This window comes from Rhinichthys klamathensis, unplaced genomic scaffold (assembly GCF_029890125.1).
Source record: "Rhinichthys klamathensis goyatoka isolate OS25496 unplaced genomic scaffold, OSU_Roscu_1.1 h1tg000004l_1, whole genome shotgun sequence".
In the NCBI taxonomy this organism is placed as follows: Eukaryota; Metazoa; Chordata; class Actinopteri; order Cypriniformes; family Leuciscidae; genus Rhinichthys; species Rhinichthys klamathensis.
This window is the reverse complement of record NW_026606557.1, coordinates 6,317,811-6,340,782: the sequence shown is the minus strand read 5'-3', so window position 1 is coordinate 6,340,782 and position 22,972 is coordinate 6,317,811. Positions and strand designations below refer to the sequence as shown.

Genomic DNA, 22,972 nt, shown 5'->3' with positions numbered 1-22,972 from the left:
GCATAAGTCATACAGACTACTTGATATGACTAATGATATTTTATTTAACATTGCTTTTTGGAGCTTATCAAGTTAGCACAAATCACCATCCCCCTTCAAATTATGGATAAGAGAAGCTTGGACATTCTACCCAACTTCTCCTTACGGAGTTATGGAAGAAAGTAAGGCATAATACATGCAATAACATGAGGGCGATCACTTTGGTGTGAATTAAGAACCCTAAAAATCAAGCACAATGAAAAACGACAGATCACCAGAACTAAAGTCATCAGCCTCAGCGAGTTATATTCAAAAACAAAAGGGCTGAATCTCATTTAAAGTTGGATACTGGAATGGGGACTGCATCAAACTTCAATGTGGGAACATTAAAGTGAAGTTAATGTCGGGCTGTACATAGACTGCAGAGGAGATGGACCTGCATGGTTAAAAATCCAGTTCTTCATCGTCCATGTGAAAATGGCTTGAGGGACCGAGGAGCGGCTGGCTGGAGCAGCAGGTACTCTGAGTGTTCAGACTTTCAGTCGAGCCAGACAATCCTACACAAACGACAGACACTGCAGTTAAAAACAAAACAAAAAGTACTCTATACCAGTGGTTCCCAACCCTGATCCTGGAGTACTAAACACCAACACTGCACATTGTGGATGTCTCTCTTATCTGACACACCCATCTGAGGTCTTGGGAGTCTTTACTAATGAGCTGTTGGTTTGAATCGGGTGTGTTTGACGTGTAAACGTACCTTTAGATGTCTCTCTAATCAAACTAAATACGGATCCGCGGAAACGACTAAAAACGTTGTATTATGCTGCCGGGCCAGAAGTTGTCGATGTCACTTTGTAAAGAAACAATACGCGCCTATATACTGAACACGTAACACGCATGCGCTTAAAGCTACAATATGTCATTTTTTTCGGCGCTAGGGGTCGCTAACCTCTTACAATAACAAAGGCGTAGGTTGATGACGCAAAGCATTAAGCGGAATTATGGATCTTGTCGTCAAGCTGATGGATCTTTTATGGATGAGTGAATACATTGATGTTTTCATCATGACTGTGGTGTGAAGCAGGTAGGGCTGTCACTTTTGTGGAAAAATCCTGATCGATTTTTGAGACATAAGTGTTCATTGAATCGATTGTAAAATCGATTTTCCATGTCTAAAGACGTTTCCATTTTCAACACCAAATACAGGCAAATCCACGCACACCTAACAGGCATTAGGACGAACGTAAAGAGGGCGCTTGAGACGCGCACGTCGCAATATTTCTGATGATTTATTGGCATGAAGTTTCGTGCACAATGACAAACAGGAGCGCAACATTCAGGTATTGAGATTAACACCCGCCAAATGCGGGTAAAAATGAACTTTGGCGGGAAACGCTGTCAAATCACGAACCAATCTGGCGTGTTTCTGTGTTTACTCACTTTGGTGGGGAAGTTCGTGTAAGACAAATCTGCGCGGATTTAGCGCAAATACGCAACTCGTGAGTCCTCATGATACACGGTATTAAATACAGCATATCGCACAGAATCTACTCATTTCTGGCTTACTTGAACACACACACACGTCACTAAGCAACAAATAACAGCACGCTTGTTCACTTGCATTGAAGTAATAGCGAATTTGGTTAACAGAAAATACATTATTTTCCAACATCCTACATATTCTGATACTGTATTGATCTGTCCGCCTAAAACACATTTTTGGTAAAAAAATGTTTTTAAAAGGCCGTTAAAATCGATTCCCTATTTTCGTTTTCGAAACTTGTGTTGGTTGGTCCGATCGATTGTGCAATCGATTTTCGAACGTAAAGTGACAGCCCTGGAAGCAGGGCGCGATTGCTAATGAGAGACAGACAGTGCCGCTGCTAGCCATTTTGATGCCCTAAGCATAATTCCTTTATTTTTCTGAACTACAGATGTGCATTTTAAGATGTTGTGAAGGCAAAAAAAAAAAAAAAAAATTCGATAACAACAGCTTTAAAACCATGTCAGTGGGCAGCTGATTATTTTTCTCTCCTCATCAGCATCACACTCTTTTTCTCTTTGTTCTTATCTTGCCCTGTCTCTTCCCCTCCTAAAGTTGGCTTTTTTAATTTACTAAAGGTTACAATTTGTATTTTATTCTCAATATGTACACATTCATTTTAAATCCTGTGCCTAACATGATGAAAACGGCTTTGTTCATGTTTCTTGTCCCCTCACAATGACAGTAGCCTAAACTATTACACTAGGCTACATGTTACATAGGCCTATTTTCAGTTCAAAATGGCGAAATTAGACAAAACTATATTAGTTTGGCTAATTATTTTTTGTCATTCGTTTAACATTTATGACCTAAAAAAACTGTCAAATAAAGTTAAGTTTAGCTACTTACATCTTATCTCGCACTTGACCGTACACTGAAGCGTTGAGTTGCACTGTTAAAATTCGCGCTCAGCGTCTGTGAACATAAAGCCCGCCTACTTTTTGATTGGTCATCTCAAATATTCTGACATTGACGAGCAGTGACAGACCAATGAGGCTCAGATGAACACACACATGAACACACACACACACACACCCTGTCCTGTGTTTCTGACGTGCTCTCTGTCTCTGCTCGGCGCCGCTGCGGAATGAAGAGGAAGAACGCGCTGAATCTGATTATAACAAGAAGTTTGATGATTGGTTTTTCATTAGGCTATTTTTGGTGCCCCCTCAGCACTTGGTGCCCTACGCACAGCGCGTGATGCGCGTGGTGGGAGCGGCGGCGCTGGAGACAGATATCAGCGCCACACGCAAGTCCCGCGGATATAAAGGAATAAGTGCAGAATTACTCACACAGGTCAGTTTATTAGACGAATGAAACTTGTGAGGTAACGCAGCGCTGTTTCACTTGCTCTAACATTACACTGTCACACTAAACTGCATAAGAGTGTGTTGAATGTTATTCTGTGTTAGTTTGTCGGCTGTATGAGACTAGCAGTAAGCAAGATCAACATTAGAATAACATACAGATTATATTCTAACATTTCATCAAGTTGAACTAAATAACATTGATTCGTTTTATGTACATTTGCTCACCTGTCTAATAAAGTACATGCAACACTCTTGACAGAGACGCCACTCTGTCAAGTCGAAGTTAGTCGCGGACGTGGAGCTCTCGGCATCTCGAAAGATGTTGATCTTCGTTTTAGTCCTCTTTTTGTCTCAATGTCTGCTTACCATGGTCCAAAATGTTTGAACAAAACAACAACAACGTGAGCGTACCGCTAGGCGTAACCCAGCTGTCCACGTCTGTCGCCATGGTAACTATGACGGTACGAGCGGAAACCGGGGGTAACGCGGATATGACGCCATTGACTGGCGACTCCCTCACACCTGCTCAAACGTCCCGTTTCCTTGGTTAAAATCGCAATTTTCTCACGATTTACAAATAGTTGGAAACATTTGGGATATTGTAAGTAATCAACTAAACTAAATATATAACACTAGCCTAGTAGTTTTTGGATATTTTACTGCAAAATTATTACATAGTGCACCTTTAAGGTCAACGGTTTCACAAATGCGCGTTTTTGCAGTTTACACGGACACGATAACGGTATCGTTTTCAAAATCTTGCACTTTTTCAGGCCCCCAAAACGCCACTGTCGTGTAAATGAACGGCCAAAACACACAAGTTTCCGTTTTTAGTTGAGATGGTGTCGTGTAAAACAGACCCTAAAAACTGCTGTGCTGGTGTACCCCGGGACCAGGGTTGGGAACCACTGTTCTTCACTAATATCTAAACATAAAATAACATTTAACATGCCAAAGTTTAATAAAAATGTACATTGTAATGAGCAACAATCTGATGATCAGCTAAACTAGTAAAACTGAGAAACTTTTTGTGCAGCATAGAACAAGAACATGAAGGAACGGCTGAGAGAAGAACACAGAAGCCTACATACCAGTTACTCTTCCATACCAATAGAGCAGGAATCAGGACCTAGAGCTGCCCAGAGCAAGACCACGAGAGCAGACAGGAAGGCAGGGGAAGGAAGTCGAGGAATAAACGGCACACAGGTTAGATAAGCTGATCGACTGAGAGCCAGAAATAGAGCGTTTGTCGACTCGCAAAAGAGTAAGAACGAACAGTGTTGTTCGATGAGTGCACGGCTGCACGCACACTCGAGGCTATAGCGTTTCTGAGAACCACACACTCAAAGCATGCAGAGTGGGCTCTTGTGTCCAGATGCACTCACCAGGGAGGGACAGGTCTCCAGGTGGGTCACTATCAGTTTTGGTAAAGCTGCTGTGCTCGCTGCTACAGTCATTCATGGCCTCTTCCTCCAAATTCAGTCCATCCTCTGCATAGATTCACAAATAACAGAAACAAAAGCTGTAATTGCACAAAAGCTTCTTCCATTGTTAGTAAAAATGTCTGTCTATGATATTAATGAATACAGCAGGGAACTACACTGCGACCAAAATGGTCGCATATGCGACCTTTTGAAATGCCATTGCGACCCTAATTTTTAATGGGTCGCAAATGTATCACCGTTTGATTATTTTTGTACCTACCTAATGTTTTAGGCAATATGCTATGATTTACTATGAGCATTTATTAAAACAGAAATGTGTATTTTAAGAATACGTTTTATAACGCGCTCTGAGCATTCAACACATCAAGTTGGCTTCGCGGATTCGCGCTTGTTTAACTGAGAGAACGAGCAGAGAGAGTGAAAGCCCCAGTCGCGCGCGCGCTCTCTCTCCCTCCCTCGCTCATAATAATGAATTGAGTTGACTGAATATCTTTGAGAATACACGATGGTAAAAGGTCGGAAGACCGAAGTTTTTTTTTTTCTGAACTACCACTGGTTGTGAATTGTGCTAAAATAACGTTGCCTCATCTTCTCTGAAAAGCTTTCCACACATTCAGATGGCATAAACCACTCTTTCAATAAACAAAACAAAAAATCTATCTATCTGGTGATGAAATGTTTTCTGTGTTGAGACAAATCTTGTGCGATGTCCTAAACTGCCTGGATAATCACACAACGTGTGCCGTGGTCCTTTAATGACACGTCCGATTCGCGAACTGACTCCTTTGAACCGATTCACTTTAATTAATGGTTAAAATAACAACTGATCTGTCCAACACTGAACTCAAGAGTCATTCAAGAATGATTCATTCTTTCCAAGTAGAGCTATTCAAGTCATCTGGTGAAATTGTTTTTATATCGCAATATATATCGCAGAAAAATCAAATATCGCAATGTCATTTTTTTACCAATATCGTGCAGCCCTACTGTAAATTCTGTGGGCCTTCAATTGCAGGACTGTCCAAATTTGTAACTGCGTCAAAACAATTCAAACACGAATCATTGAAGCTTCACAATGACATATTATATTTATTTTACTTTTCCTTAAGAGTTCAGAAGTCTGCCCATCTGTGCCAACCATAGCATGGTGAAATCCAAAAGAAATTAATTTAGCACTTTATTGTGTAGGCTACTGTATTTTCTATTGCAGTAAATCTATCCCAACCATTTTTAAAGAAAACAAGAAGGCATGTGTTTTAAAAGATGGAGAGTAAAATAAAAAGCACATCTGTATCCAATACAGTTTCACTATTGGTCATTATTATCCAGAGCGGCTTACTATATAAATAATTTGTGTGACCAAATCATGTTTTGCGCTAGTAACTGAAAAAGTTAGTAGCGCAAGTGCCACCAGTGGAAAATGTTAGTGTAGTTCCCTACATGTTCGCCCACTTGTTTTCAAAATATTTGTAATATATATGCAGCCCTTCAAAAATTTGGGGTCAGTAAGATTTTTTCCTAAAGAAATTTTTGTGGAAAAACACAATAAATTAATAAAAATGTCTTTACTGTCACTTTTTAAATCAGAGGTCGACCGATTGATCCCTGGAACAATCCGTTATCTGCAAAAATCCATACCGATAGTTTATCCGGGATGCGTCCATTAGAGTCTGCTGACATTATGCAGTATGAGAGCGGCCTCTAGAGGCGAAATGAAAACTATCACTGACGTCTCGTGGTGTTTGTTTTGACATGCTGCACTGAGAGGGACACTTCAGAAATGGATTTAAGAGTTTTAAACCGACAAAGAAATGGTAAGTATACAGTACATGTTATTATAAAGAAATTCATTTGTTGACTAGATGCTGCATTAGTAAAGAACTGCAGCATGTTTTCAGTCAAGGCTGAGAGGACGCTAACATTAGTAGTACCTCATGTGGTTAAAACAATGTGTTCTTTTATTTTGTTATTTTGATTAGATAATCATCAAATATGCTAAAATGCAAGCCAATAAAGTGGGAGAGTATACACTCACCGGCCACTTTATTAGGTACCCCATGCTAGTAACGGGTTGGACCCCCTTTTGCCTTCAGAACTGCCTCAATTCTTCGTGGCATAGATTCAACAAGGTGCTGGAAGCATTCCTCAGGGAGTTTGGTCCATATTGACATGATGGCATCACACAGTTGCCGCAGATTTGTCGGCTGCACATCCATGATGCGAATCTCCCGTTCCACCACATCCCAAAGTTGCTCTATTGGGTTGAGATCTGGTGACTGTGGAGGCCATTTTAGTACAGTGAACTCATTGTCATGTTCAAGAAACCAATTTGAAATGATTAGAGCTTTGTGACATGGTGGAAGTAGCCATCAGAGGATGGGTACATGGTGGCCATAAAGGGATGGACATGGTCAGAAACAATGCTCAGGTAGGCCGTGGCATTTAAACGATGCCCAATTGGCACTAAGGGGCCTAAAGTGTGCCAGGAAAACATCCCCCACACCATTACACCACCACCACCAGCCTGCACAGTGGTAACAAGGCATGATGGTTCCATGTTCTCATTCTGTTTACGCCAAATTCTGACTCTAACATCTGAATGTCTCAACAGAAATCGAGACTCATCAGACCAGGCAACATTTTTCCAGTCTTCAACTGTTCAATTTTGGTGAGCTCTTGCAAATTGTAGCCTCTTTTTCCTATTTGTAGTGGAGATGAGTGGTACCCGGTGGAGTCTTCTGCTGTTGTAGCCCATCCGCCTCAAGGTTGTGCGTGTTGTGGCTTCACAAATGCTTTGCTGCATACCTCGGTTGTAACGAGTGGTTATTTCAGTCACTGTTGCCCTTCTATCATCTCCTCTGACCTCTGGCATCAACAAGGCATTTCCGCCCACAGAACTGCCGCTCACTGGATGTTTTTTCTTTTTCGGACCATTCTCTGTAAACCCTAGAGATGGTTGTGCGTGAAAATCCCAGTAGATTAGCAGTTTCTGAAATACTCAGACCAGCCCTTCTGGCACCAACAATCATGCCACGTTCAAAGTCACTCAAATCAACTTTCTTCCCCATACTGATGCTCGGTTTGAACTGCAGGAGATTGTCTTGACCATGTCTACATGCCTAAATGCACTGAGTTGCCGCCATGTGATTGGCTGCTTAGAAATTAAGTGTTAACGAGCAGTTGGACAGGTGTACCTAATAAAGTGGCCGGTGAGTGTACAATATACATATGTATGGCCTTTGTGTAGATATTTAAAGATGGCCATCTGTAAGCATGACTGTTTGGATTTACATGAAATGGTAACATTAACTAAGGTTAATAAAAGTAGTGTTTTGTTGTTAACGGTATATTTGGTAATTTGTTAACTTCAACATTTACTAATACACTTTTTACATTTTAAAGTTGTATCTCTTAAAATTAGTTAATGGACTATGAACTAACATGAATGATTAAGGTATAATTAATATATTAATATTTATTTTAAAAAGTACAGGTCATTTTCATGGTTCAGTACTGTTTTTTTTTATTAAAAGTTCAGCACCAAAAAGTACAGGTCATTTTCATGGTTCAGTACTGTTTTTTTTTATTAAAAGTTCAGCACCATTTTGTGTGTTATGTTTGTTTTCATTCAGTATCCATTTTAAAAGCTATCGGTTGATTAATCTGTTATCGGCCAGCGTGGGCCAACCTAGTTATTTGTAATATCTGTCGACCTCTAATTTTTAGGTTATAAAAAATTTCTATTTTTATCAAAGATTTCTATTTTAAAAAATTGCTGTTTTTTTATTTCAATTCTTCAAATAGTCCTGAAAAATGTATTATGGTTTACACAAAAATAGTTAGCAGCAAAACAGTTTTGATAATTTGAATGATAATAAGAAATGTTCCTTGAGCAGAAAATCATCATATTAGAGTGATTTCTGAAGAATCATGCGACACTGAAGACTGGAGAAATGCTGCAAATTCTGCTTTGCATCACAGAAATAAATTACATTTTAAAATATATTAAAATAGAAAAGAGCTATTTTAAATTGTAATAATATTTTACAATTTTACTGTATTTTTAATCAAATAAATGCACCTTTTGTGATCATAACTCAATTTTTTATTTATTTTTTACTGACCCAAACCTTTGGACAGTAGTGTAAGTGTATTTGGTATTGTTCCACTGACAGATTATACTTGTTTTAACCATAACCTTAAATCAAAACTAACCCTATTAAAACTAACTAAAATGTAAGTCTTGGTAATCTTGCAAAAGTACAATAAAACAGCAAAATGTAATAACTTGCTCTTCCTCTGACACTATCCTGCCTTTCTTTTTCAGCTCATTTCGGTTTCAATTACATGACTTTAAACTGCTGTGATGTTGAGGGGGACTGAATCTTTTTTTATTGCTTCAAAATATGTATGAACATGCCCCTATCATGAGTCCCAACAGGTTCAATACTTTCAACTAGTGCTGTCAATATATTTAAATCTATAAAATGTTTTATTATATGTTATTAATCTCTCAAATTAATTCCAATTAATCACATTTTCATCAATATTTACTGAGAGAAAAAAAACACATTATTGTGATAAAAAGCCCTACATAATATGATAGGCATGAGGCAATTAAGCATTTGTATGATTTCCAATCAGACAGTGATAAGAGTGGAGTTACTCACCATCTTCAGGAGACAGTGAATCGGGGGCGTCCTCGCCAACCGTACCCTGAGAAAACAAAGACATCAGAATCTCATACCCATCATCATGCAGGCCGCATAGATGATGTCATACGGGGTGTGCTGCTGACCTCAGTGGGCGCGGGACTGCTGGACAGCAGCATGTGAGCTTGAGCATCAGACATCTCAGACAGTTTTTCTTCATCCTCCTCCTGAATCGGGGATGATGGGGAGCGTAGAGTGCTGCAAACACACAAACTGTCAAAACTATTGATGTGCACAGGTAACACGCCAACTACTATATACAAATAATATTCGCGTTTTGTACCTTAGCGTAGGGAACCATGAAACATCTTTCCCATTTCTCACCTAAACACATTACTGAATGCACTGGGTGGCACTGTGGATACGTGAATTAAGCATTTGGTTCTGGAACTTCAAGTGAAGTGTCAAGTGTCACGCATCCCACAGGATGAGGATCTGCTTTTATGGTGGAAATTAGCAGCTCATGTTCTCAAAAAATGTGGACACTTACCAGAGCGGTGTCTGTGTCTCTGTAATCTTTGTGCCATCAGAGCACACTGTCTCCACTGCAGACTATATAAATAGGTATATATATAGATCCACCGATAGCAAACCATCGAGCCATAACCATCCAGAAAAGACTATTACAATTTCCGTTTCATGCCAACTTTAAAGGTCCCCTGACATGAAATTTTCACTTTCTGTTTTTTTTAACATTAATATGAGTTCCCCTAGCCTGTATTTGGTCCCCTCGTGTCTCGAAATTTCAGTCGGTGTAAACCGAGTTTTGGCTATTTTTCTCTGCCTGTGAGAAAATTAGATCTCAGACGGGCTGATCTTGAATCTCCCCTATATGACGTCATATAGGGGAAAGGTTACCTCCCCCTTCTCTGCTTTGCCCGCCCAGAGAATTTGGCTCGCCCATGAGAAAACGTGCTAGGAACAGGACGTACGAACGCGCCGGCGCGATTTTAGTTTTTCCTAGAGAAATAGCTTTGAGATTTGAGTTTTTCCTCGAGAGATATCATGGCTTGCAAACGAGCGAAGCATGGCAGTTGATCAGTGTTCGGATGTACAAATGAACACAAAAGTATTTTTTAGTTCCTTCATCCGAGCCTCTGAAGAAACAATGGGTTAATTTTATTTTCTCTGGAAATGCGCTGACAAGTTGTGTATGGTCCAAACATTTCACCGACGACTGTTTCCTCAACTCGATGAACGTCTGAAAATAAATCATCGAGCTACCAAGCAACAATTTCTGATGTGTAGCCTAATTGTTCAAGTTCAGACAGGTAAGTTAATCTTTTTCTCAAAATCATTCAATACTGTTTATGCATCAGTAAGTCAAGCCAGTGACTAAAATATCAACTTCACATCGTTTCTTTTAGTAGGATGAAAATAATCTTATTTAAATTCTGAACAAATTATACAGAAAGCGATCAAAGAACAATCTTTCCACACAGCGCAAGTTTATCTGGACAACTCGTTATGAAATCAATGACGCACGTTACACTGCACAACGAAGCTCTTACTGTACATCATCGTGTTTGCATTGGTGAAAGCATTAGAGAGAGTGCAGAAACTGCGTTGCAATGATAAGATCTTCATTCTCGCGATCAACAGACTGTCCTCTGCTCAATGCTCATCACGGCAACATTTTATGTGATGGGAATAGATCTAAATACTTAAAAAACTTCTCACGATTCGTTAATCTCGATAGCTGTAATAGTAAAAACGTATAATGGCTGCAGTAAAAGTATTCGAGAGAGTTTCACATGTAATGCGTTGCTATTTCATATGCAAGCATGTCAGCCAATCACAGCAGTGGCCGCGGTTACACTGAATCCCACAGCAGACACGCCCCTTCAAACAGAGTGTTCAAATCAGAGGCTAAAATCAGGCTAGGAAAAATGCCTTTTATTTCTAAATTATGACTATTTTTTATCTAAAAACATACTAACATTATAAGGGCAACCCAGGAAACATTATAAAATAATAAAATAACCCCATGTCAGGGGACCATTAATATAGTGTTGTAAATAGTGCATATTTAGTGGTAATATAGTGATTTTTCTGTCTATCAATATCAGCTCTCTCTGTTTAAATGAGAGCTGTCAGTTCATATTGCCCCACTAAGTTTATTTTTCACATTAATTCTCACAGTAAGTAAGAAATTTACTAGTTAAAACATTTGATATCAATATTTGCATGATCACATGTTGTGAATCGCAAACCAAAGAATGCCAGGAAGGGAAAAAAACAAACAAATGCTGTTGTCAAGTAATCAAGCTTCTCAGTGTTATTTGTGTTAGAGGTCTCAACAAAATGACCTGAAAGCTGGAATGAGTCAACACATGCATGCTTCCTGAGATACTACGAATATTTTCCAAACCGCATTCACAGCTATGTCAACAGGGTGTATTAGAAAAGGGCAAATGGAGTCATTATTATGATGTATGGAAAAGAAAAGCTCATGACCCCTCGCTGGGGACACATAGGCCAAAACAGGAAGTTCCAATGTTAACTGGCCATTAGCCAGCCATTATTACACTGCCAGGAGTGGCAGTGATTTCTTATAAGCAGCATACCTTTAAAATGTCTCACTTGAGATGAGCCAAAAGCATTATTTTATTTTCATTAAATAGATTGACAAGTGCGGTTTTCCTTCCTGTGTTAATGCATTTCCTGTTTCTGAATAAAACAGGAAGTTTGGACATATAGACGGACTCAACAGCGAAGGGATATTCTCTTTCTAAAGAACATCTGATTAGGCTAAAATCTTTGAAAATGCGAATTTGTAAGTGTAGTGAAACTTGACTTGGATGTTCACATGACAATGTGTTGTTAAATATACACTGCTATTCAAAAGTTTTTTTTTTTTAAACAAATACCTTTATTCCGCAAGGGCACATTAAATTGATCAAGGCTTTTGCATTCATTTTTAGATTTAAATTGTAACAAGGAAATGTTTCATGAACAGCAAATCATATTTGAATGATTTATGAAGGATCATGTGACACTGAAGACTAGAGTAATGGAATAATTGATCACAGGAATAAATTACATTTTAACATATATTAAAATAGAAAACAGTTATTTTAATTTGCAATAACATTTCACAATGTTACAGTTTTTACTGTATTTTTGAACAAATGCCGCCTTGGTGAATCTTTTGAACTCTAGTGTACATATATCCACACAAAGAGAAATAAATAGTATTTTAAGTTATAGTCTAGCATGTTGTTAGATTTGCATCCAAAAACAAAGCCTGATTTAAGCCATAGATGCAGCGGGTCGGATTTACCTGTCTGGTGACTTGCTGACTTTGCTCTTCTGTCCGCCACTATCTCCAGAGTGGTCAGGTGAACTGAGCTGCCGGCTCTCTCCACTCAGGCTCCCAGAGAAGTTGATCTCGTCATACAGAGGCGCAGAAGGAATGCCGGGGGACCCGCCACCAAGACCATTCAAAGCCTCCAGCAGGGAGATGGGCTCATAGCCAGGGGGAACGGAGTCTGAGCTCTGAGAGACGGGACAAAACAATGAGAATGAGAAAGTTACACCATGTTGTCTTGTAAAGAGACAATACAGATATATATGTGACATACGGAGTGCTCATCGTGGTCCATGCTCTGCGCCAGCACTGGGCTGAAGGAAACAGGAGAGAGCGCTCCAGGCTTCTTTCTTACAGCTCGGATCTGAAGAAGAGCTCGAAACGCTGGAGAAAGACAAAAAGCTACTTCAGAGTCTCAAAATATATGAACATTTACATCTATGCAGGCTTTCTGGGCTGTTACTCAAATGAAACACAACCGCACGGTAGGAAATTATTTGTTGGTTTAACTTAAAGTAACCTGGCTGCCTTACATTTTTTATTACATTCAATGAAAAAAATGTTTTAGTTAATACAAAGAAAGATTTTGTTCTCTCTCCCTCGTTCTTTGAATTGAAAGGGGAAATAAACCCTCTATTTGCCAAATAAACGTGAAATTCTTAGTCCAGGTAACACGGAGAACAAGTAAACATTAAGCATTTATATCCTACCTATATTGTACCAATACAAAGTGGGTTGAAAATCGGCCAAGTTACAATTTAACTCAAATTTTTAGTTTCAATGAAGCACCCAGGTAACTACTTTAAGTTAAACCAACAAATGGATTTTTACAGTGTGTGGGACTGTTAACAACAGTTACATACGTAGTCGGCAGATCGGGCAATTGTTGGCCTGGTAGCGTAGAGTATCAGCGCAGGAGTTACACAGACACAAGTGCCTGCAGGGCAGAATCAGAGTGTCCCGCAAATCTGACAGACACACCACACACTCATTGCTGTTGTCACTGTTTTCATCATCAGATGGCTGGGGAGAAAATCATAATGACATTTTTCAATAATAATAATAATACAGACATATAAATGTATAGAAAATGTAATGAACAGCAACAATCATCTTTTCACCTTTGTCTCTTGATTGTTCTTGTTCTCAATTCCATAAATCTCCTGTAACAAGTAACTAACGCGATCCACCTGTAGTGTAAAGGTAAGTATTTAGAAAAAAAAAACATTATAAACATTACTATCTATATTTTGTACTTAATGTTAAAAACAGGACAAAGTGTACATCTTTAGGACTCACTATTTGTTTCTGCTTCAAAGGTTTCACTGAGAAACTGCCATCAACATGCTGTAAATTTAAAAAAAAAACGTCAGAAATACACAACTACTACAAACAACCTCTTCAGAAATTATGAATAATATGACATCAAATTCAGCTCACTCTTTCGAATGCTGCCAGCAGTACATGTGCATGTCCCAAACAATCTGAAACAGACAATTACCATTAAAAATGCACATTCATGACAGCACTAAACAGACACACTGGTTGGTTGTTGTTGTTTTTTTTTTTAATATTTGGGGAACACCAAGCTCCATAAGCACAACAATATATAGAGTAGAGCAATTAAATCACATATCTTCCATGTTCAACTTTTTTGGTCTCAACCAGTCACAAGTATCAGCAGTGTAGTGTCAAACAGATTTTGATATTAAGAGCAAATCCTTGAATCTTTTACACTCTTCAACTATAAAGAAGTCATGACAACATACCATCTCCTTCATCAACCACAGCCTGAATCACCATGGGGAAAACACCTCTGTCCAAATCAAAGTTGAGCTAAAAAAAAAAGGAAGAGAAAAGTCAGGTCAAATACTTTACATTCAGGTCAGTCACTTTCATTTTATTGGATTTGCATGATCTTGTACTTCATTGCGTGTAAACTAATAATGCAAAGAGTTCAAATCAATATCTTAGAGGCCAGTATGGATTTGACCATCAGAGGACATTGATTGACAGCACTAAACTAGACTGATGGTACTTACATCTTCTTCCTTCCATTCAGATAAATCAATCTTGAAGGCTGGCAGGGTAAACTGCTGGCTAACCCCTCTTTTGTAATATACAGTTTCAGAGACCAACGCAGGGGTTTTGGGGCTGTATCTTAAGAACAAATATATACTGTTGTTAGTGCACAAATATACCAACAAAATACTTTTTTTCATATGACTCCATTTCAGAGAGTTCAAATTATAATAATTACATCATTTATAGCAGTTTTTCACATTTAAATGCATTTTCTCTGTAGCTCAATTGGCTCCAATGACTGATTGTTGACTGTAATTACTCAGCTTTTGTATATACATAGCTTTGAAAATTGAACTTTCAAAATAAAACAAAGACAAGTGCACAGAGGAATTACACTAAAGCCATTCAACAACCATTATTTAAAGGGTTAGTTCACCAAAAAATGAAAATTCTGTCATCATTTACTCTCCCTCCAAACCCATAAGACTTTCATTCATCTTCAGACTACAAATGAAGATATTTTTAATGAAAAATCTGAGAGATTTCTGTCCCTCCATTAAAAGTCTATTCACGCAAAACTCTTAACAGTTCAAAATCTTCATAAAAAGATCATATAAATCAAGCATGTAGAGTTAAGCTTCTGTTTACCATATTTGAGTGCTCTATGTGTGTTCTCTGATGATCTGTTTATATGTTAATAACAGCCTAAATTAAATCCGTTCATCATATAAAATGAATGTGTCTCTTCAGAAGACTTGGATTAAACCGCTCGATTTATTTTATGATCTCTTTATGGACGTTTTGAACCGTCACAGTTTAGGGTGAATAGTCTTTCAATGGAGGGACAGAAACCTCTAAAGTTTCATTAAAAATAACTTCATTTGTGTTTCGAAGATGAACTAAAGTCTTATGGGTTTAGAATGACATGAGGGTGAGGGATTAATGAACTCTCCATTTTACACACTAATACTTATAAATAATATGTACTTTAATATTGTATAATTACTTGAACATTGATAATAAACTGTAATGGCATTTTTTAAGAAACTATATCAATCAAAGAATAGTTGCGAATATACTGTTTATTTAATTAATACGAGAACACTGATTTATATGGATAATGGGAATTCACCCTCTCTATTTTCTAAATGCATGTTATAGATCTTATTGTAAACAATACATCCATGCATCTGTGTCTTTTTTAATAAAAGATTTTGACCTTGTAATGTTTAATCAAACATTAGTCTGTTGTTTCCGACTTCTCTCTGGTGACGTATGCAGGACTTCTCCAATCATTTAGTCCGATAAACTCTCGTTCATCTGCCTTCACTTTTGCAAGCAACAGCCAATCGGATATACAGTACGTCACAATACATAAGAAAAGATCTGTCACCACCTCTGTTTTATCGCGACTTTAAACATTTGTAACTGTACAACGGAAGTCCTTACATTGCCATCCCATTGGAAAACTCCTCAAAAGCCTGGCAGTAGATGGTGATGGCCACTCGTGCATCCGAGTCAAAGGTGAACTCCACTCCATATAAGGCCCTTGGTTTTACTCCTTCATCAGTAGGAGTATCAGTATCATCTTTATACCTATAATCACACAAATTTACATAAACAATCAAGCACGTAAATCAATAACAGAATAAGTCACTACATGCAGCACTAACTGAGATCATTTGTTGTCAGGTGATCAAAGATTTGGTCATTCATATTCCTGAATCAGTACCTGACCAATCGTAATGAGTCTTTTCTGATGTTGACAAGACTTCTCAAAGTCTTGACTGGCTCATGGGGTGCTGGAGTAACATAGGGAAACTGTGCCAGGTACCAAAACAATACAGAAAGAAATCATTAATATTGTATTAATATATTTATAAGATGCTACAGTTACAACAAAAGAGATCAGAAGCACTGCAAAATAAGACATTCAATATTCAGCTAACAGATGTTCTGATGGGTTGCTTTTCCTGTACCTGCACTGGACGGTTACCAAGAAAGTTGAGATCCATGTTCTCCCCGAAAAGGTAACCCTCTGGATGAGGGGTGTCAAACTTCTCTCCTCCCATGAAAAAGTGGCTGGCAAAATAGTTTCCTTAGGAAAGGAAAATAGTAATTAGCCAATCTGACACCTCTAACTAAACAGAATAACACCATAAATTAAGGCATCCTTTGTCATTTTGGAGAGCACTGATATGTCTCATATATCATTACGATTTTTGACCAAATAATTTAAAGGGTTTGTTGACAGTAATGATTTGGCTAACTTATCAGATGAATATATAAAAAATCCGCTTATTTGAGCTCAAGATATCAATCCATCGAAGATAAGTGCTTACAAAACATGAGCAGATAAACGCCACCTTGTATCAACCTTACCTGATTTTGGAGGATATCTGTAGGCAGAATTAGCCTGGATGTCGATGTCCTCAACACCAGCGATTCTTCGACTAAGAATTGAACCCATTTCTCCAACACAGCCCGATCAGAACAAATAGGCAGTTGTTAAGGTGTACACAACGGCTGATAAAGTCAGCTAACCAGCTAGCCGCGTAATAACAGCAACCGCTCCAAACCGACCGAAGTGTTTAAATTACCATGACACGAGTTTAATCGACATTTCTTTTCTTCTGAGTCGGATCAGATGTGTCTCGTACAGTCGTATTATGTGATGTTCAGTGCAGTCAGCTGGATCAGTCTTGACACTTGGCTAACTGACTAGCTAGCTAGCAAGACAGACAGCGCCTAGCTAGTTAGTTCGCCTGTCACGAACGGAGAGCCAATAAAACAAGATGTGAAAGGGTGCATCAACAAACAAAGGTAAATTCTGATAGGCAAGAAAAAAGACAGTTTGGTGTTTCCTCGAAATAATAGCAGCTTCTTCGTGAAAATACAACACAAGGAAATCCGAGTTCGTTGTTGCGAGGGTTGTAGCGTATCCCCACGTGATTGGCTGAACTCGTCGCGAGAAATGAATGCTCGTCCAATCACAAGCTTCGCTGACGACGAGAAGTCTGTTTTCATCTAGTCGAGAGAACACACGCTTTGTTTATCTCACACTGGCATAGAAGATCATATGTTTTTTGGCATCCGTAAAATAACTGCATATAATCTATTTATATATCTATAAAAATCTACAGATATTTCTATTATCTGAATTGTTCAGTGCTTGAAATATAATTCAATCTCACTTGTTATTATCTATTAATAAAAAAAAAAAACATTATTATCTTTTTTATGTTGTGGGCTCAGTATACTATAATTATACACTACCGGTCAAAAGTTGGGAAACATTAAGGTTTTTTAATGTTTTTGAAAAAAGTCTCTTAATCTTACCAATGCTGCATTTATTTGATAAAAATACAGTAAAACTGTAATACTGTGAAATGTTATTACAATTTAAAATAACAGTTTTCTATTTGAATATATTTTAAAATGTAATTTATTCCTGTGATAAAAGTTGAATTTTCAGCATCATTACTCCAGTCTTCAGTGTCACATGATCCTTTGGAAATCATTCTAAGATCATTTCTTATTATTATCAATGTTGAAAACATTTTTTTGTTTGTTTAAAAAAAAATCATGATAGACATTCCATTCAAAAGTTTGGGGTAAGTAAGTTACAAAAAAGAAAGCACGATAGAAAGAAATCAATACTTTTGTTTAGCTAAGGGACTTTAAATTGATAAAAAGACAGTAAAGACATTTATGAAATTAATAAATATTACAAAAAGTTATATTTATAATGAATGTATTATAATAATAAATGCATTTATAATAAATGTTCTTTTGAACTTCCTATCCTGAAAAAAAACACAGTTTCCACAAAAAATATAAGCAGCACAACTGTGTTTAATATTATTAATAATAAGAAATGTTTCTTTAGCAGTAAATCAGCATATTATAATTATTTCTGAAGGATCATGTGACATTGAAGACTGGAGTAATGAAGCTGAAAATTCAGCTTTGACATCACAAAAATACATTACATTTTAAAATATATTACAACAGAAACCAGCTAATTTTAATAATATTTCACAGTACTATACTGTATTTTTGATCAAATAAATGCAGTCTTGTGATTATTAGACTACTTTCAAAACCATTTTCTTTTTACAACTTAATGTTTCCAAACTTTTGACCGGTAGTATTATGAATAATTATTATGATGTTCGCTGACCCTAACTGGTTGTGATACAATTCACCAAAAAAATTACACTATGATAAATAAACAGCAAAACAGTATTATATTATAACAAAATAATGACTTTACAAAAACACATTACAAAATGAAAACATTTTTAACATGTTCTAATTGTATTTAATATTTTCATTTTCATACTCTATACAGTAATTAGAACTTTTTCAAATGCTAGTTTGTTTGTGCTTTTGGAAACTGAACTTACAATGCCAAAATAGGCTAATTATTTTTCATTTCAGGCTCATTTTGAAGGCAGAAATATGTCCTTTCTGCAAATGTAACTGCTGCATGTGTAATTGTTTAGTTGGGTTGTGTGGGGAATTACTTTGAACAAAGGACACACATATAAACTAAATGTATCTAACGTCTTGGTACAACACAGGATGAAAGTGACAAATCTTAATAACATGATAAGGGGGTGGAAGCTTAATGTAATGTGCGTTTGTAAGAATGTAATATAGATTTCATATCCAGTTATCAATTATATTGAGTCCATCGAGCTATCCTTTGCATACTTGCCTACAAATCCCAGAGTTCATCTCATCTTGCGCTCACTGCAGTGTCCGACAGGGGGCGCTAAGCGCGACGCTTCAACTCACAACATTTTCTGTTTCTAGCCGATAAGTTGATGTTCGAGTGCGGCGTTTTTGAAAGACTGCAAGCTGTAACTTTGAACGGGCGAAATAACACAGCTTTCTTAACTCAATATGGACGAACTAAGGCATCAAGTTATGATAAATCAGTTTGTTCTTACAGCCGGATGTGCGGCAGATCAAGCAAAGCAGCTTCTACAAGCTTCACATTGGCAGTTTGAGGTATGTTTGTTTGGTGGGGCAAATAACAGAAAACTTTATGTCATGTTGCACAGTAATATCTATACAAATCACTATAATTAACCCTTCATTTATTTAACGTAGTTTAAAACAATGCGAGACAAGCTCATTGCAACAGACAGCAATCTAGCCAACAAATGGGACAATCAAATACTTTATAAAGTATTTTTAACGGGATATGTCGTTGGCTTCAGCGAAATAAATATCTATACATTTAAATGTATGTTCAAAGCCCTACAATACACATTTGCTTGTTTTCTCACGTGATTATGAATGAATGATAACTGTTTTATGATGTTGCAGACTGCACTCAGTTCTTTTTTCCAAGAGGCTAATATTCCTTACAGCCATCAAATGGTGAGTATATATTTTTTTGTCGCTTTTGTTATTGTGTCTTGATAGTTTTTAATATCTGTTATGATGACTTCCGCCATGTTGAAACCACGAGTCAGACAAAAATAAACACAGGCTGGCATGTTTTCTCGCGAGGGCTGCATTTATGTCGTTTAAAACTCACAACTTTGTGTTTTATAAGCGCATATAGTCTCCCGTAGGTGTAAAATTAAATATGTAAATATTTAAGATGATAAAATAATCTGGACTCATGGGAGTTGCGATTTTGTAAACGTGTCCAAATTTGTGGGGGAGGGCGATTCCAGGAAACGGAGAGAGCACGCGCTTGACACTGCGCTGTTTACACCGTTACTATAACAATGAAAAGAACGGTACGTTAGGAACGCGCGGTGTTCAAACCATCACTGGCTTAAAAACACATTTTATTCATTTCTAGCAGGTATCTTTAAATTAAAGGAATTTGTTTGGAATTACTCAGAACAGAAGTAGACTGTAGTACTACCGGTCACATGCAAAGCGAATCAAAGTCAGTTAACCCTTGGTAAGCACCTAATTTGTCTCTTACTTTCAAGTGCGCTTAAAATGTTTGCCCTGTAAAATAGTTTACTCTAACATTAGATAAAATGAAATATTATTATGATGTACGGCCACATGAGATGAAGACTAATCAGAAAAGGCTGTATTATTCTACAGAGCGGGTCGCACCCTTATGGGCGCTGCCATGGTGACGTCACCAGTCTCATACAAGCAGTTGACGGCGTTTATAATTGCTAACAGCAAAAATAATAATGCATTTGCCTCACATACAGCTCTCAATGTGCTTTACAATGTGTACATGTGAAAGTACATCTAAACAAACAAACCAAAGGATATGACAACGAGAAAAAAAGATATGACAATTATTATTTCCTTTATTTTTCCAGGAAGGTCCCATTGAGATTAAAATAAATCTTTTCCTCCAGGGAGTCCTGGCCAAGATGGCCACACTACAAAATTACACACAAACACACAACACATAAAACATTCCAGAAAGTCAGAGCACAACATTCATCATAAATCAAGTAAAACAACAACATGATTCAATCATTGTATACTGTAGTAAATGTTTAAATGCATTCAAAGGAGGAATTGTTTCTAGAGGGACAGTAGCTTGAAATTCATTCCACAGCCATGGAGCATAGTAGGAGAAAGATGATTTACCATGCTCAGAATGTACCCTAGGTACTACTAATTTAATCCCATTAGATGATCTATTCTAGTGCTATAGTTCTTTCTACATAAACATAGAAGACTAGTAATGTAATTTGGAAGCATACCCATCAATGTCTTTACTATAAATACTAACATATGGGATTTCCTTCTTTGATATAAAGAGGGCCAACCCAAATAGTTGTACAACAGACAATGAGGAGAACATGTTGATAGAATATTCACATGTGTCTTGGGTCAGAAACCCAAAAAAGGCTTTAATTCTTTAAATTATCAGCTTCCACAAAATTATTAAGCAGCACAACTGTTTTCAACATTGATAATAATAATAATAAATGTTTCTTGAGCATCAGATCACCATATAAGAGTGATTTCTGAAGGATCATGTGACACTGAAGACTGGAGTAATGATGCTGAAAATTCAGCTTTGACATCACAAAAATGCATTACATTTTAAAATATATAACAATAGAAAATGGTTATTTTAAATGTTTATAATGTTTCACAATATTACTTTTTTTTTATCAAATGAAGCCTGGATGAGCATGAGACTTCTTTCAAATATATATATTTTTTTACTAACCTAAGTATAACTGATTTCCTAAATAACTGTGCTAGTTTCTCACATCGGACCACAATATCTTTCTTCTAACATAATAAAATGTATTTGGCAAGTAGTCATGTAGTGGGATAAAACACTCAGTTGATCATTAACGCAAAAAAAGAGAAGCTTTATTAAGCAATTAGTTCACTCAGCAGGTCTGAGGCTTTTCAAATACAAATTCGCTATGGTTTCGGTTTTAGTTTCTGCACTTGTGGGTGGATACCTACACCAGTATATGGTCATTCAAAAGTTCCTATGTCTGACAAACATTTTCCAGATTGATTTTCTTCTTAACTCTGGCCTCTGAAAGACTCTATGTTGCTATAGTAGCATTTGTGTCAGCGCATCAGGTCTGGTGTTTATTCAGGCAGGGTAGCCAATCATTATTAAAACAACTCCAAAGGTCTACAGCCTCGGTCACTCACCACAACATTTCCGAGACTTCCTCAATTACTTCCTCAATTCTAAGAAAATGATTTCCATTCAGAAGGCAAAGCTGTAAAAATCTACTTTATGAAACTGACCCCTGTGTGTCGAATGCTGCATTGACCGTACCAGTTTTAAAGTCCGCATGATATCAAAATTGACAGTTCTTACAGAATGTTGCAGTGTTCATTATAAATGATTGAGTTGGTTCTGTCTTTGTTTCCAGATGTGCACTCCAGCCAACACACCAGCGACACCCCCCAACTTCCCAGATGCCCTAGCCATGTTTTCTCATCTTAAAGCCTCCGAGAGCTTCGGCAACAGCAGTCCCATCTCTCCTATGGCTACATCACCAGCTCCTCACACCAACTGGGCCATGAGCCCTCCGGCGACCCCTGGCCTGCAGGGCCGATGGACTCCGGGTCAGCTCGTGCCGCAGACGGTCTCTCCAGGCTGGCCCGCAGCTGTGACTCAGCAAGCCTCCGCTGAGCATACTATTATTGTCATGGAGGCCGAGAGATAGAGACTGCTTGAACTAGCCATCACACCATACAGGAAGAGGAGGATGGACCTTCCTCTGGATGATTTCGGCAGTTGTGGATGTAAAACTGAATTGAAGTGAGCGGTATGGGAGAACGGTTGTGGTGGAACAGCATATGTCCTCTCCTCTGAGGTCACTGGAGATCTGGGACTCTTTTACAAAAGCTTTTTTTGGCCAAAAAGATGGACAGAAAGAGCAATTATGTAGCATATTCACAGATAACCTCAGACAAATGAATGTGTTACTAAATATAGTTGATTTCAGCAGTTCTCAAGTAATAGTGAATAGTCTGTTTTGCACTGTTTACTCAAGGGATTGTTACCCGCTGTCATGTCATTCCAAACCTGTATGACTTTGTTAAATCGGACACCATTGACTTGCTTTTTATGGACAAAAAGAGTTGAAATGTTCTTCAAAGTATCTTCTTTTATGATCTACAGATGAAAGTCATATGGGTTTAGGATAAGTATAACG

At 37.6% G+C, this 22,972-nt stretch overlaps 2 protein-coding genes across 2 annotated transcripts; one reads left to right on the top strand and one right to left on the bottom strand.

Moving 5' to 3' along the window:
- Window positions 1–394: 394 nt before the first annotated feature.
- Window positions 395–17,055, bottom strand: mgrn1b (mahogunin, ring finger 1b). Its single transcript, XM_056253216.1, has 16 exons — window positions 16,710–17,055; window positions 16,307–16,425; window positions 16,060–16,148; window positions 15,777–15,923; window positions 14,345–14,462; window positions 14,072–14,138; window positions 13,743–13,786; window positions 13,602–13,649; window positions 13,424–13,492; window positions 13,166–13,325; window positions 12,577–12,686; window positions 12,276–12,490; window positions 9,079–9,190; window positions 8,951–8,996; window positions 4,221–4,325; window positions 395–536 (listed from the first exon to the last, which is right to left on the bottom strand). Exons 1-16 carry the CDS (start codon window positions 16,795–16,797, stop codon window positions 424–426), a joined length of 1,650 nt encoding a protein of 549 aa, XP_056109191.1. The 5' UTR covers window positions 16,798–17,055; the 3' UTR covers window positions 395–423.
- Window positions 17,056–19,114: 2,059 nt separating this feature from the next.
- On the top strand, window positions 19,115–22,767 carry ubald1b (UBA-like domain containing 1b). The gene is made up of 3 exons (XM_056253106.1): window positions 19,115–19,346; window positions 19,668–19,721; window positions 22,184–22,767. The coding sequence occupies exons 1-3, from the start codon at window positions 19,239–19,241 to the stop codon at window positions 22,478–22,480; spliced, it is 459 nt and encodes a 152-aa protein (XP_056109081.1). The 5' UTR covers window positions 19,115–19,238; the 3' UTR covers window positions 22,481–22,767.
- The last annotated feature ends 205 nt before the right edge of the window (window positions 22,768–22,972 follow it).

Bases quoted from the DNA above. Each gene is read 5' to 3' on its own strand.
- mgrn1b (XM_056253216.1), bottom strand. From the start codon at position 16,797: ATGGGTTCAATTCTTAGTCGAAGAATCGCTGGTGTTGAGGACATCGAC. The intron at 14,463-15,776 runs GTAAGGACTTCC...TTTGTTCTTAAG, and splicing joins TTTTCCAATGGGATGGCAAT to ATACAGCCCCAAAACCCCTG. The intron at 4,326-8,950 runs GTGAGTAACTCC...GAATCTATGCAG, and splicing joins TTCACTGTCTCCTGAAGATG to AGGATGGACTGAATTTGGAG.
- ubald1b (XM_056253106.1), top strand. From the start codon at position 19,239: ATGGACGAACTAAGGCATCAAGTTATGATAAATCAGTTTGTTCTTACA. The intron at 19,347-19,667 runs GTATGTTTGTTT...ATGATGTTGCAG, and splicing joins CTTCACATTGGCAGTTTGAG to ACTGCACTCAGTTCTTTTTT. The intron at 19,722-22,183 runs GTGAGTATATAT...CTTTGTTTCCAG, and splicing joins TTCCTTACAGCCATCAAATG to ATGTGCACTCCAGCCAACAC.